The 16,345-nt window shown below is 38.9% G+C and overlaps 2 protein-coding genes across 4 annotated transcripts; one reads left to right on the forward strand and one right to left on the reverse strand.

Moving 5' to 3' along the window:
- The first annotated feature begins 1,153 nt into the window (after nt 1-1,153).
- On the forward strand, nt 1,154-2,622 carry LOC112456743. The gene is made up of 3 exons (XM_025019474.1): nt 1,154-1,266; nt 1,361-1,445; nt 2,304-2,622. The coding sequence occupies exons 1-3, from the start codon at nt 1,157-1,159 to the stop codon at nt 2,496-2,498; spliced, it is 390 nt and encodes a 129-aa protein (XP_024875242.1). The 5' UTR covers nt 1,154-1,156; the 3' UTR covers nt 2,499-2,622.
- Nucleotides 2,623-5,387: 2,765 nt separating this feature from the next.
- Nucleotides 5,388-15,598, reverse strand: LOC112456742 (FK506-binding protein 5-like). 3 transcript variants are annotated; one of them, XM_025019471.1, is made up of 9 exons: nt 15,531-15,597; nt 14,804-14,922; nt 14,257-14,500; nt 12,540-12,873; nt 11,860-12,163; nt 10,500-10,874; nt 8,818-10,148; nt 7,822-8,547; nt 5,388-7,712 (listed from the first exon to the last, which is right to left on the reverse strand). In XM_025019471.1, exons 2-9 carry the CDS (start codon nt 14,894-14,896, stop codon nt 7,553-7,555), a joined length of 3,567 nt encoding a protein of 1,188 aa, XP_024875239.1. In that variant the 5' UTR covers nt 14,897-14,922; nt 15,531-15,597; the 3' UTR covers nt 5,388-7,552. The 3 variants fall into 3 exon arrangements, with proteins under 3 accessions (XP_024875239.1, XP_024875241.1, XP_024875240.1); XM_025019472.1 differs by having other exon boundaries at nt 7,619-7,734; nt 15,531-15,598; XM_025019473.1 differs by lacking the exon at nt 10,500-10,874 and having other exon boundaries at nt 15,531-15,598.
- Nucleotides 15,599-16,345: the final 747 nt, after the last annotated feature.

The raw sequence follows: 16,345 nt of genomic DNA on the forward strand, positions 1-16,345 counted from the left end.
ACACGTTGATTTAAAATATTATAGATAATTATGATAACAACTGTATTGAATATTTCTTTTATATTTATGTATCGTAAATTTTTCGTATATTTCAGTGTTATTATATAATATATATAAATTAAAGGAACACTAAATTTTTCTTTAAAAACAGGCAAAATTCAAGCAGCTGTAACTTCGTTAAAAATAAACAAAATTTAAATTTAAAAAAAGGATTTTAAAGCTTGAAATCTCTACTTTCGAAAGGTTACTATTATTTTTTAGTTTCTGTGAGTTTGGTAATTTTTAGAAACATATAGAAAAATATGAGCTGAACAAAATAGAAAATTTTCCTCTCACTTTGTAGGCCTGTCATGTGCGCAAAAAAAATATGTGAAAATTTTTTACTTAATATAACGTGAAAACTTGAAGTTTTCCTTGCAAAATCTTTTTTTAAAAATGTTTCTATGATTTTTTGTTACTGAGTTATCGCGGATTGAATAAGAAATGAGCATTTTGACTTTTATTGCTTATAACTCCCTTAAAAATCATCGTATCGCACGTCAAAAAACAGATTCTTAAAGCTGAAACTTTGCTCTATTGAACATCTATTAGCACGTATACCGTTTAATAGAGCAAAGTTTCAGCTTTAAGAATCTGTTTTTTGACGTGCGATACGATGATTTTTAAGGGAGTTATAAGCAATAAAAATCAAAATGCTCATTTCTTATTCAATCCGCGATAACTCAGTAACAAAAAATCATAGAAACATTTTTAAAAAAAGATTTTGCAAGGAAAACTTCAAGCTTTCACGTTATATTAAGTCAAAAATTTTCACAGATTTTTTTTGTGCACATGACAGGCCTACAAAGTGAGAGGAAAATTTTCTATTTTGTCCAGCTCATAGTTTTCTATATGTTTCTAAAAATTACCAACTCACAGAAACTAAAAAATAATAGTAATAACTTTTCGAAAGTAGAGATTTCAAGCTTTAAAATCCTTTTTTAAATTTAAATTTCGTTCATTTTTAACGAAGTTACAGCTGCTTGAATTTTGCCTATTTTTAAAGAAAAATTTAGTATTCCTTTAATTTTTGTAAAAAGTGTGTGTATATATAAATCTCTTTGTGGTAATTTGCAAAATATAAATATTACCTATTTATGAATATTTTGTCAAAGAAATGACGTTCAAATCTTTAACGAATCTTGGAGGCTTTGGAAAAGCTCCTTGGGACGTACCTGTCGAGCGTTATCACAGTGAGGGAAGTGGCTACCATCACGGATATCGTGGGTACGATAAATCGAACCTTAATGTTCCGTAATATTGGAATTTGTACACATATTTCTCAAAGAGATTTTTTTTTTAATACTCTTCTAAATTTTAGAAGCTCCAAGGGAAAGGGTGGAAATAGCGCTGCATTGAGTGCGTTGACCTTGCTTGCTTTTCTATTTCTCTTAAATGTCATGCAGGTAATTATACGTACACATGTAAGTTTATATCACTATGCATTGTAAACTTTTAAAAAGGTATTCGCTAACGGCTAACGGAAGTACGTTTGCTAAATAAATATTCTCGGATTCGTGACATATTATAACTAAACGCAACTAATAATAAGCTGTAATATATGTTTAATTTATTTTACGTTTAGTTATAATGTCACGAATCCGAGAATATTTATTTAGCAAACGTACGTTCGTTAGCGAATTAAACTTTAGACAGATATTACGTGTGCTTAAAAATCAGCTCCATTTCTGTACAAAGATATATGGTATCATTGAAATTATTATTGTTGCCATTTGTATGAGAATAAGTTTTCTAATTTGCAAAGAAAAATTTTTTTTTTTTTTTTTTCCCCATAGAAATTAAAATCGATTGAGTTTGCATGATTTTTCCAGGTTGGACCCGCATGACGTGTCTATTTGATTCCAACGTTTCGTAAACATTTTAATTCGTTTTATCAGAACCCTGCAACCTGATATATTGTATCATTCTTCTTGATAAAATGAATTGAAATGTTTACAAAACGCGAATGGACACGTTATGCGGCTCCAACCCGAAACCAAACCACGATGTATCACACACCGCCTCAAATATCTAATTAAAATCCACTGTAAAAAACGTTACAAAATCTATTGTTGAAAATCAATCGAGTTAACTGAACTGATGAATATTAAGAAAAAATGCACGCAGTTGCATATATACCTATGTATGTACAATGCATATGTAATGTTTGCATTTCTTTACACACACGTAATAGTTCTCTATTCCTCCGATTCCTCTCTAGTTAAAGACTTATTGTTACAATAATTATTCTTGTTGCCTTTTAGCAATCCTTACAAGATAACAACTCGACGCTCGTTCCAACGACCACTACGCTGTTGTTGCGAGACACCGATCAGTTACCAATCGTCTTGGACAATGGAGAGGAAAAAAAGGTCGAAACGAAAGACAACTTCGCACGTATAGCAAGTTCGTATACCTCGGAAGCGATGGCAAAAGATTATACGCGACACAAAGTCTAACCGCATCTGACAACTGGAGATCTGTCTGGCATTTTCTGGAATACTTTTGTTTCTTACATTTTTCTCACGAATATATTTGAAAATATTTATTCTCAGATTTTTCCTGTTTTTAATTTTAAAAATAATACTAGGTTAATAATTTGCACAAATAAACAATAAATATATCAAAATTTATTATCTCGATATTCATAATAGCAATATAAAACATAATCCATACTTTACCTACCTCATTGAGAATTCGTGGATAAGTGTCAGATAACCAATGAACCAACATAATGATGTAAAATAATATAACCATTAATTATAAAACACACACGTAAACAGTTTATTTTAATTTATTTTTTTCGTTTCTGAACATGAGATCGTCAAACGTGTATCATTATCAGAATCATCATCGTTCAAACATGTTTACTTCGTAGCATTTGAAAATGTAATTTCACGCACGCGCGCGTGCGCGCGTGTCCCTATAGTCCTATTTACATAACATTAGAAACATTTAAATATCCAATTTTATTCCATTTTTGTCACACTCTTATACATTGCATAAAAAATAATAATAACGAACAGTCATGTATTGCTAGAATAAACGGACAATGGATGCGCTCTCTCTCTCTCTCTTTCACACACACACACACATACACACACACACACGCAGATACACGCACGCACGCACGCACATACATACGGTTGTTGCACCGACATACAGGTCAGCATGACGGGTTGTCCATTCGTACAGGCGCGCATGGTCGTTCACAGCTGCAATGTGTAGGCTTCGGCACATTATAATCATTCACATATGTATAACGCGTCAAAGTAAATGCAGCTGTGAATGACCTTGTGAGCTTGCACGAATGAGCAACCCGTCATACTGACCTCTGTGTCGCTGCAACACCCGGTACATACTCTGAAAATTCGTTTAGCTAAACATCAAAATCTAAAAGAAAGGAAATTATCTTTTGCACAAAATATTTGGCTGCATCGAAACCAAATTGCGCCGTCTTCACAAGATTGCTTACTACATGCATGGATTTACTCGTCCCCTTTCCTTCGCCGAAGAGAGAAGAATAAAAGGAAAAAGAGACGAGCACATCCGATCAATTCGCCAAGTATTACTTAATCACTTACATCTCTATTAATTAATTCATTTCTCGACTTAACTACTACATGTCCAGGTAGAGGTGAAGAGGAGTATACAGGACGGAGAGGGAAATAAATAATGGAATGGAAGTAGAATGGAAACTCGATTCAATTCAAATACGCGTGATTAATCTCTGCCACGTCGAGCATGCGACTTGACACGCACAGATTACGGAGAAGAAATTACTTTGTAAGAAATTATTTATCAATCGATAGAAAAAGACCTGTTATCTGCTTTTTTTATAACTGTAAATCATATAATAGGATATTTCCTATGAAAATTTTGATAAACCGAGAAAAATACAAAATAGTTTCAAAAGAAGGTAAACTTTTCTTATCGCAGCTTTCGACGAATGCTATTATAATTACAAAGTTGTCAATCTTTCATCGACGCGTCGCTCGGCGTGACAGACAAGCGGCAAACTATTTCTGTTGCTTAAGAATTAATCTTTTCATTTTGAACACGATGCATATAGTTCCTTTTTCTTTTTCTCTTACAACTAGAAGGATAACATCACGAAAAAACCTAACCATTGAGCGAAACTCATTCAAGTCAATATGAAGTATTCAAGTACTTACACGCGTTGACGACATTTATACATATGTATATATGTATTATGTATATGTCATTCGTGAGAGACTAAAAAGGAAAAGAAACAATCGTGCAGAACAAAACGTGCCACTTTGCTCGTAAATGCATACGTGAATTTTGGTTTGACCCCTTGTAAGCTCATTTTCTCGCTACGCATGCAAATGAATTTAATGGCACTGTTTATTAACTTTCGATGCCAAGTGGAATACGATTATCGTTCTTCGATTAGATGGACAATCAGTCAGTCGCCAACTATATATATATCAGACATAAGTATGTGTAGCGTGACCTGATGATCTAATGATCGAAACTATCTAAATTGAATTAATGATTGAATTAAGTTATGGAAATCGATATTGGATATATATATATATATATCCAATTGAATTAATGATTGAATTAAGTTATGGAAATCGATATTGGATATATATATATATATATATCCAATATCGATTTCCATAACTTAATTCAATCATTAATTCAATTGGATATATATATATATATATCCAATATCGATTTCCATAACTTAATTCAATCATTAATTCAATTTAGATAGTTTCGATCATTAGATCATCAGGTCACGCTACACATACTTATGTCTGATTCCGAATAGAGGAAACAAATCATATCTTTTAATCACTATTTTTCCGCTTTTTTCCGAGGAGGCTATATAATCTTTAAATTATATATATTAATATGTATATAACATCTAAAAGTATTTTCCTATCATAAATTATAAATTGATTACTCGCAATTAACGATCGAATGTAAAATACAAAATGGAATTCAAAAAACAACGGTAACTTTTTACAACGCTCTTTGTAGAGCACAGATCTAGTTAATGGAAAATTATTATCCTATCTCTCCACTAATCTATTATTAAGAATAAAAAAAACTTGACAAATTAAATTGAAATTAAAGAATTCAGATTAATTTTTACAAAAACTGGTCGAAAATCGATTAGAACGCGTTTACGCCCTTCCTGTTCTTCGACCGTTGTCGACGACGCTCAAACTCGTCATATTCCAACATTCCCAAAAATATATTTTAAAATTACAATGCACGACTATGACCGGTATTCATAGTCATATTTAAGATCTGACTATGGCCTAGTTTACACCGATCTCTTGATACGCGTATTAAATAGTAAATAACTAGTAAATAAATCTGATTATTGGCTGATTAGTTCAAATATACTGTTTGATACGCGTATCAAGAGATCGGTGTAAACTAGGCCTATGAATACTACTCTATGATATTAGATTAACTTTGCCTGAAGTGTTACTATATTAAAAGCAATACAGACAAATTGTTGAAGGCAAAAACAAATTGTATCTTTTACATTCGTGTCATCCGTATATGTATTAACGAGATAGTTCCGATCCGAGGACGAATATAAAGCAGATACTATTAAAAAGTTAACGCTTTTAATTTCCAGTTTATCACGAATCTTCGAATTGGCCCATTGAGAAATAAGGTTGCTTTTACCTTTTCGCAATTACTTTATAATCCTTTTATAATATTACGTATGCCATTTCCTTTCCATTCTTCTCCTACAAAATTGAACTTGTCGCGAGAAAAGGAGTCAAACCGAGCTGGTCGCGTTGTCAGGCTGATTTTCAAAGCGCGGATGCAACAACTCTCCACAGACACACTCGATTATCTTTGGTACATTTTTTGTCGTTCTTTTTCTTTCTTTTCTTTTTTTTTTAAAGAGGTAGATAATATAGAATTGTCTTTCTCTCTATCGTATGAGAGCTCGACTTATGGAACACGCACACGTAACATGTGCATCTCGTCTCGGCTTCCTGAAATTCCCGACCGAGGGGAGAATAATGACAAAGAATCGCTCCCTTTGAAATTAGCACGTTCGTGCGAATGATGGCTCGCCAAGCCAGATCTAAAAATAAAGATGCAAAAAGATTGTGGCGAGTAGAAAAATCGCTGGCACGTAGGAGCATTTTACAAGATAGTACAGTAGTTGGAAAACGTCGTGCGCGCGTGCGCTGTTTAATTCGTATGCAGTAATAACATATTATTTAAGTAATAGTTTCGATCGCGTGCATTTAGCATGAACGTCGACCAACTTTCGGATAATTATGCAGCATTAATCGCCGTAAATTATAACGCGTACGATATTGGCGATTGGGGACCGTTCGCGAAACCTATACTTATCGGTCATTGTAGACTCGTTTATGTAAATGCTATCGTACAAGTTTGAAAAACAATCGATCAGTAAATGATCGTACCGGTTCAACTCCGGCTCAACATTGAATAAACTTCGTAACTTCGGTAAAAGATCAACGTGCCCACGGAAATATATATGTGTCTATAAATCTATGCTTATCTATATGATATGAAGCTTCGAAAGCTTGCTCGAACACCGCGAGATCTCGCCTCATCGATCGTCGCTGTATATACAATTGATAAAATAATGTGTGTGCGTGCGTGTGTGTGTGTGTGTGTGTGTGTGTGTGTGTGTGTGTGTGTGTGTGTGTGTGTGTGTGTGTGTGTGTGTTCTACACCTTTTATACTTTCTTTCAGAAAGAGAGTGAGATACAAGCGACACCCGAACGTTTCATCGATATTTCGTGGCGGTGCGCGTGTCTCTCGTCAGAGAAAACTAGTGACAAATTTGTAGATATTAGTAGAAACATTAGCGAGCCACCATCCTCGGGGTGCCTCTAGGTCTACCTCTAACAAAGTATCAATGCGCATGCGTGCATGGCATGCGTACGATAAACTCTTAAACTCGTAAAATAAGGATGTAGCTTTTTTCCGAAAGCTCTTAATTTTATACTTGGAAAAAACTTGATACAGTGAAGAGCATTACACGCATTACTCTCCATTTCCTTCTCTTATATTACGATAACGAGGGCGACTACCGTCAAAAGAAAATTACGACAAAAAAAAGAAACAGTTTTCGTGCCAAGTATCATGCGAAAGTAATGTAAATCCGATGCACGTATGCGAAAATGGTCCGATTGGCGTGTGTCATACGGGTAAACAAATGTATAACGCACGAGGATCGAAAGTCATCTCGAAATCCGATTTTTCGAAGACGCGAGCGATGTGCTTTCGGAAGTTTTATCGCGCGCCTACTACGATCTACCGAGAAACGCGCATAGAATCCCTTTAGAAATTGTCTCGTAGGAAAAAAAAATGCGACGAAAACAACGATGGCGCGCGTCTCATTCGGAATCAAATCGCTCTTTGATTCGTATCGGAGGAACTCGGATTCATCTTTCCGTACGAAAAAGAGGGAAATCCAAAGATCCTAAGGCGTGGATGCGCTATACGAGGTGCGCTATTATTAAAATTATTATTATTGGTGCTGAGTCTCGTCGTTTTCCTCCTGCGATACGGTGCTCGACCTGTTGGAACGCACGTCGAGATCCATTGCGAAGGGTTTCGTCGAGTTGCCGAGAAGCACCTGCGTGCTCTGGCCGTCGTCGATGCTCAACGAACACTCCAGCGAGCTGTCACTGAAAGTACAGAAACAGATTTCTACTCGTCACTAGCGCCTTCGCGAATCATCTCGGGCTGGACACGTGGTTAGCTCGCTTTGACAATCGGTCAGCCGATTGGCATTACCTGACGATACTGGCACGGTCGACCGAGCTACCGCCAGTGGCCGGCGCCGTACAATTTTCGCCGTTGCACGGTCGCTCGCCATTGCTGCTGCAAGAGGAGGTTCTGGTACTGGTGCTGGTGGTGGCAGTAGCGGCGACAGCCGCTGCCACCGCCGCTGCCTCTCGCATAGACGCCCGCCTAGACTCCTCATGGCACTCGCACTTGCACTCTTCCGGTTGCACGTAGCTATAACCACCGCTGATAGTCTTTGCAATCTCGTCCTCTGGGCCGCGCGGTATCGTCTGTATCCGTTTCGGTGCCTTTCGCTTCTCCGGTATTTCTTCAAAGTTGATCCAGTTGCTCAGCCGCGCTGCTGTTGCTGTTGTTGCTGCTGCTCCAGCTGCTGCTGCTGCTGCTGCTGCTGCTGCTGCTGCTGCTGCTGATGACGATGATGACGATGATGATGATGCTCTCGGTGGCAGTGGAGGTGGACTAGGTGATTTTCCTTGGTTGGTAGCGCCTTTGCGGCCGCCATCCGGCGGCACCTTGCCCGCAAATTCAGTGAACGTATTCGCTGTACTGGCGTATTGCCGACGTGGGCTCTTCAGCTTGAAACTATCTTCTCGCGGCAGAGATATCTTCATCCGTTCCACGCGCCGCTCGTCCAGCGATGTCTGCATCACAAACTCGTCGAGTAAAGTTGGATTTATCGGCGTCGTTGAGCGTGGTCTCTCGATTGGGATCGTCCTGATAAGAATCACGCATGATATGAATCACACATCATTAATATGACGTAAAAATTAAAACGTGTTAAGGACTTTCTAGAATAAGAACTGTCTTCTACGTACATATAATTTAATTTAATTATAATTTAATATCAATATTTAATTATAAATAATTAAGACTCGATTAAATAATTTATTTTATATTGTACGCTTACACGGTAATATCACATATGTACAATGTATCGTTCGTGATATGTCGAGATTTATAATTTTTCATTTGAAAGAATTTTACCTTACTTCCTGAAGTCGTTGTTTAACCGGTAAAATAGGTATAGCGACGCTCTTCTCCAATGGCAGAGTCGTCGGTACATATGGAAGATCCTCCTCGAAGCTCTCCTCGTAAAAGAGACCCTTTCGCTCGTCCGGTAGTTCCTCAGCCAGCTTCTCGACCTTATTACGAATAAACTCGATCTCCGAATCTTTCTCGGATTCAGAGCTATTGTGATCCAAATCGGATATCACACTGGATGTTTTTACCAGACCTTCCTGTTCTAGCGACTTACTGATCTTGTCATCAAGGAGATCGAGTCTTTTAGTTTCTTGTACAGTTCGAGAAAGCTCTCCCGAGCTTATCTTTTTCTGTTGCATCCCTACATCATCGTTTATCTTCTCGGGTGATTCTGGCTGCTGCTGCTGCTGCTGCTGCTGCTGCTGCTGCTGCTGCTGCTGCTGATTCTCTTTGCTTTTTCTCTTTGGCTTTATTATGTCCAGCTTTTTGCCAGTAGATTCTCTCGACAAACCACTGGACGACGTTCGCAAATCTATCGATTTAACTTCCGATTTAATCTCCAATTTAATATCTGGTTTAACCGTAATCGATGACTTGGGTGGTGGCAGCGCCTCGACTATTTTGTTAGCCTGCGCGCTAATCTTCGAGTCTCTCAACTTGGAACTTTTCAGTATGTGCGAGTCTTTCAACTCGCTTTGCGGTGGCCGGTTATCTCTGCACGAGCTTTTGGATACGGTCTGCGTCGCCGTACGCGTTTCGATCTGCGCTTCAGTCCTAATTTTGGCGATCGACGACGACGGTGTCGGATGGTGCTCGATCGACACCTCTGTGATTATGCTGCCCATATGCGGCCCTTCGGACTCGTACTCGTCCAGTAATTTGGTCGGCGTTTCCAACGGTATCGAGACGCTCTCCGACGGCAAGGCCTCCTCGTAGTTCCTGTCATCGGCATGCAGACTAATGAAGATTGAATCATCCTGACGCGTCCTTTCTTTCTCCGTGTTGAACGTAAACTCCACGTGACCGATACTCTCGAGAGACGGATGTTCGTCCCCACTGGCGACTTCGAGATCACACGAGGCCGCAATTGCTTCATCGTAGCTCTTCTTCCTCTCGCGTTTCTTAAACAAGCTCAGTGTAGACGAAAATACCCCCTTATTCTTCGAGTCCTTCTTCATGATTGAACCTTTGTCTATAGAGACTCTCTCGCGTGATTTTGAACGGCTCCTCAGACTCTCCGTAGTGTCTTTCAATTTCGATGTCAGACTTCGTCGTGGCTTTGTGCTAGGTGACGGTGATTCCGGGCTCAATACGCTGCCGCCGTCGGTTCTAGCCTATTTAAACACAAATATAATATAATTCAGTGACTTGATAATAAAAGATTAAATATTAGATTGGATAGATGGCAGGGTGTCATCGTCCCTCTATCAAAATCTATGTTAAGTAAAGACTCTAAAAGTTTTTAGACAGGCGGTAAAATGTTCTCTGAATAAAAATACGCACTAAAGATGATTATGAATGGTACGTATTTCAATTAATAAGAATTATTTAAAAATTATCTAATATATCTTGCATTTTATTTTTAAAGCAAATACATACAATATAATACATAATCTTTTTCTTTTCCTTCTTTGATTACTAATATAATAAATCGCGAAATATTTTTCAAGATATTATTTATGTACCTTAAACAACGAGGCAAAGCTACTTTTTCTGGATACGGACGACGGACTGGGCGTTCGCGAGCCTTCAAGATCGCGAACTTTTTGATGTCTCGGTAATTTCGGACTTCCGGTGAGGCTACTCGTCGTAGGTGTCGTCTGCACAATCTCCTTAAAGTTTTGAGTCTTCTTTCTTTTGTCGTTGAAATCGAGTGTCACGGGTTTTTGAACTTCCTGGATTTGAACATTTGTTAATTGGTATTGCTGCTGCTGCTGCTGCTGCTGCTGCTGATGTTGATGTTGTTGTTGATGTTGCTGTTGCTGTTGCTGCTTGTGTTGTTGGTGCTGTTGTCGCGGTGCCGATCCTTGTTGTTCGCTCGATTTTTTGATGATCGGTACCTGCCCCCGCACACATATACACACACAATACGAGAGAAGAGCCAATATATTTATTCATTAGTCTCACATTCAAAAATAAATATTTATTTAAATATTTTTATATATACAGGGTGTCTGGTATAATGACCGGACCACTTCTCGAGGGCAGGTTGAGCGGGTTAAACTGAATCAAAAAGTTTTTTACCGTTTTGTAAGTCTCTCACAATAATTAATGAGCGATTACGTAATAAAGATACGCAAATCCGAGTGCGTTCGCGCAATTCGACGAGGAGCAGCTTATTAGCGTTAACGTTGCTACTACGCGCGCGGCGAGGTATTGAGATTTAGAAAGAGCGCTGTGTAAATAACAACGGCTATATATACATAAGCGACATTCGTGCAGAACCATTGTTGTTTATAAAGCGTTCCTCCTAAAAAGAAAGAATTTGTCCTAAAAAAAAAAGAAGAAAAAGAATTTTGTAACACTTTTGCGCTATTATCACGCTATCGTGTCTCATTGTAACGCTATTGATAAAATTTTCGATAAAATCCAGTTGAATAAAATCCCAATAGAATAATATAATCTTATATTTAAAAAATGGCGATTGTGGCGCAGAGAGTTGTGCGCTGCTCTAATGAGCCGAAGATCAAAGTTCAGGTCCGATCAAAATCGTCGGTTTTCGTTCGATTGCCACCTCTTAGAAAAGAGATAACACACCGAGAATATTTTGCCATAAACGTGTGTGTAGTACCCCTTTGTAACAGCCGTCGGAATCGGCGTTAACGTGTAGGTCCCATACTAGCCGATCCAGATATACGTGGGTCAGAGTATTATAGTAAGAGTCACGACGCGGACGCTCGTAATCGAGCAATATGTGACTATTGCATATAAAAAAAAATCTACGTCACGAGACTCGCAGACACCGCCTCGATATTTCTCGATAGAAAATATCAAGCGACTCTTGGAGAAGGAAAAAACAGGATCTTAAAAGACAGAGAGACCAACCTCTATATTAACTTTTTCCAGAAATCTTTTGGTGATTTCCACTTCCCGTTTGAAGATTTCCTTCCGCTCCTCACGACCGCGTCTTCTAGGCTTGTCCAACGGATCCGGCTTCAGATTGCCACCTACCATAGGCACTTTAATACTCTCGGGAATCAATGCCTTCGTGGTATCGGCCTCCCGCTTCAAGAGTATCTTCTCGAGATCATCGGTCTCCGGTTTCGATGGCTCTATTAGATTATCAGCCAGCGTCGGCTTGCTTCCGCAGAACGACGTCTCCAGTAGACACTTGTGAGGACTCGGGGATCTAAAGGAAACCGCAATGCACACATTTTTCGTCAACAAATAGTACATTTTACGCATTTTCCGTGTTGTATATGCTGTATGACTTTCGTTAGCAAAGCCTAATGGTTTCACTTTTCATCAGACAGACCGAGTGAGACGTCAAAGTAAATAATCAGGGATGTAAACTTTGTGTAAGTAATAAATGAGTAACTGGAAACTTGGCGTGCAAGGCAAATAAAGAAATCGATAAAATAAAGATCATAGAGCGGCAACCTCAAACTAGATTTCTAAAAAAAATATGGTGACTCTTCAAGAAGGAAATACATATTACCGCCAGCATCCAGCAAGCATGCAAGATAACGTGTGTATTCACATCTTTAATATTTTGCATTTCTTACCTGGAGGAAGTCACTGACATGACCGAGAGCTTCCCGGAGACGCCGGAGCCTTGACTGCCAACCGACGACAGTCTAGACGTTCTACCGCTAATGTTGAGCAAGCATATCTCCGAGCAGTTACTGTCCTTGCGTTCGCGATCTTGACCCAGCTGCTTGCCACTGTAATCCGATTGGGATCCGTCGGCCTCCTTCCGCTTTCGCCTTTTGGACTCCCGTTTGAGATCTTGCTCATGGACGGGATCCTGTAAATCCAGTTCCTCCGTAGAGGACCTGAGGTCTTGGGCGTCTTCCTTGTAGCCCAGGGTCAGCTTGCAACCGGACGGAGGATCCGCACCTAAAAATTCACAAGATCTCCATTTTTACACCGTTTCGTTCTTGAACAAGCGACGCGTTCCCTTCGAGATAACTTTCCGAGTCTATAATGTAGATTAAATCAGGCGTTTAAAAGGTTACGAAAGGTTTCTCCCTTCTTATATTTGGCTTCTCCGAATGTCCGCACAATCATCTCTAACATTTGAATAATTTGATTGAAATCTACGTCGCGTCCTCTCACGGTTTCTGCAAAATGTGTAAATGTAGCTGTATAATCGTTCAACTAATCGAATCTTCCATCCCCGACGTATGTATGCACATGGTGCGCTGCGAACGCTCGATACTCTTAAAACGTCGGGTTTTCAAGTTCAATTAAAAACTACATCTTTATTGAACTTAGCATTAGACGTGTGTAATATACCATATGATATTATTCCATAGTTTTGATCTATCCCCACGTGTAGAGAAAATGAAGGATTTAATAGGATTAACAGCATCCCAATAAAATGCGTCAAAAGAAATCTATCCCGTACGTATAGTATAGTATATGAAGAGACCGACGTTCTCACTACTTGATACATTTTAATTGTATGTCATGTCACATAGAAAAGACTTTATTTCTTGTATTTTTAATTTGCAGCAATAGTTTGATAACAGCAACCTTTAGTGAGATATCAAGAGGAGAATTAACAGCGACATTTTGATCAAGATTCGAACGTAATAACGAAAGTATTATACAATATACGTAGAAGAGAATAGATAAGAAAATCGTGCCGGCAATGTGATCAAAGAAGGAATTTGATGGGACTTTAATGCGTTTTAATTTCTGCAGCGTGTATATCGTGCGAGAACCCATATAAATAATCGAGATCGGTACCATCGAACAGGCCATTTAGACTCCTGTAAGTGAATCGATCAAGACCTTGACCTAATAAGGGATTCTTTTTCAGAAACTATTCGAAATATGTGCAACCTGTGCACGCAAAGTTCGCTTCTTACCCCGATAGGCTCTCGATTTAATGGCAATGGATGGATTTTCGTCTTAGATATCTACGGGCCATACGGGCCATACCGACCATACGGGTACTCAATTACCGCGTTGCTGCGTTACTATCGTTATTGCATTATGCCATGTTAAATATCGCGACCAAAGAAAAAAATGATTAAATAACAAAAATTTAAAAACAGATTCAAATAACATACATTTATAATGCTCCTTTATTCAGACTGGCTCACTAATTATATACATATTTAGATGTAGACATCGGTCAAATTCATTTCACTCAAAGTTACGTGAATATCGCGTTAGCAAAGTTTTATGTGATGATATAATCGTGTCCGCTGAGCAAAATGTAAAAAAATTGAAACGGAAACAAAACAGGATAATTTACAAGAAAGCAATCACCTGCGAGAAGCTCCCGGTCAGGCGACGAATCCCTGGAATTACTGTCCTCATGGTGCGAAGAACTGCTCGCTCTACTGATATCAATTCGCGGCGTGCTAGGCGTCTTGAGCGAACTACCAGGCGTTGCTGGCGTGGTGACCTCGACGATACCCGGCATTCGCCCTACCGCTACCCCCGTCGTCGCCGTCGCCGTCGCCGCTGCCGTTGCCGCTGCCGCTGCCGCTGCCGCTGCCACCGATTCTCCCTGCATTCAAATTCGTTTCCTGGTTTGTCGCGGATCGTAGAGCACAGTCACACGGGGTTGATTGGTTGGTTGATGGGCTCAGGTCGAGGGCCGGCTTCTCGTGCAGTGATTCACAGAACTCACGGACGATCGAGAAGATTAATCTCGAGATCGCACACGTACAAACATCGGGATTCAAGTCAAAAGAGGATCTCAGAAAGAGAGAGAGAGAGAGAGAGAGGGAGGGAGGGAGAGAGGGAGGGGGGAGGGAGAGAGAGAAAGAGCCGATTTTTAGATAAACAATGAAGAGGAAATAGGACTCACGTTTTCCACTTCCTCGGATAAGTCTTCGAAAGATGCTATCGGCGCTGGTCCAAGCTTCTTTTGATGGACATTCGGCGGCAATCCTGACGCCATTTTTGAGCGCTCAGACCACGGTAATACTGAAAAAAAAAAAAAAAAGAAATCAAACTCATACGATACTTGAAATTTTTCCCGACACGTTAATGGCTTTTACGCGAAACTTTTAACTTTGCGAAAGCGAAATCTTACTTCACGCAATCTTGAGAGCGCGTGAAAGAAGGTATACACACGTGGTCGTATGTATAATCGCCAGCTCGGTTATTACGCTCTCATTCTTGCCGTTGTTATACGACAGTTCTCGAGTATTATGTAATAACACCAACAGGTGTATATCGTGTGACGCTCTTCGCCTGACAATTTTTCGCTTGATAAAGCTCGAGAAACTGTTTTGAAACGGTGCTTATATTAAATAATAAAGGCATTTAAACCGAATAAGTAACATTTACTTTGCCAGTCAATACGTAACTTAATTAAGAAAGGCATTTGTGTTTGCCGTGATTTTTATTAAATAAAATTTGCGACACGTGTTATATACGATATTTATTTCTTCTTGCTTTGCCATTAATAAATATATCTAATATTAATAATCGTGCGTATTATTACTATTACATATTCACTCTATGTAATATTAAAAATTATTTATTAAAGAGAGTTAAAGAGAAACGATATAACATCGTTCTGCACTTACTCTATATAAACTAATTGAAACAGGAGATTCATTTTCACGAGATCTCTTCCACGTCTTCAACGCGCTGGCGTTGCGTTTTAACGTTAAACATTGGCCAAAAATGAGCAAATCCATATTCAGCGTATAAATAATAAAAATTATGTCGCTGTTAGAAAAATCATTTATGCGCGTGCAAGCTGCGTTCGCGAATAATTATAGTTGGTAGCGCTAATTAGAATGTTTAAGCGAGGAATGATTTTACGTATAAAACATGTAGGTATACTATTCCCGATATCGCGCTCTCTAACATATATAATGAACAAGAAAAATAATTCATTCGCGCTCAGTGATTGTTTAAAATTCGGCTCAAACCTCAAACGTTGTCTAACGAATCGTTGTGCGAAATCGCACAACTAGCGAGGCAAGACCGAAGCATGAAAAGTGATGCGATTGTAAAATAAACCGAAATATGAATTAAGGATTAGCCGCGAGTTTAACCGCGCGGCGATCGCATTTTACACAATTTAAGTACATCGCGCCGATATTTTTGCCTTCCGCGGTGTATAATTCTTTACGATACAAAAATACGTAACGAAAATCTAGGGAAACGCGTATCCCAATATAATAATGATATGCTTATCGAGCTACAACGAAGAGAAAAAATAGTAGAAAAATAATTCAGACATTGCATTCTTCGATTGATTTCTTTGATGTACGTGATAATAATGAAGAGTTTCCTCTAGCGAACACGCGAATTGATATCTGAGATCCTCTCTCTCCCTCTCTCTCTCTCGTACCTCGTACCTTACAGCCAATTGTAACACAAGACTGTGATT

The sequence above is a fragment of the Temnothorax curvispinosus genome, unplaced genomic scaffold (assembly GCF_003070985.1).
Source record: "Temnothorax curvispinosus isolate PA1 unplaced genomic scaffold, ASM307098v1 QBEX01007131.1, whole genome shotgun sequence".
Lineage (NCBI taxonomy): Eukaryota > Metazoa > Arthropoda > Insecta > Hymenoptera > Formicidae > Temnothorax > Temnothorax curvispinosus.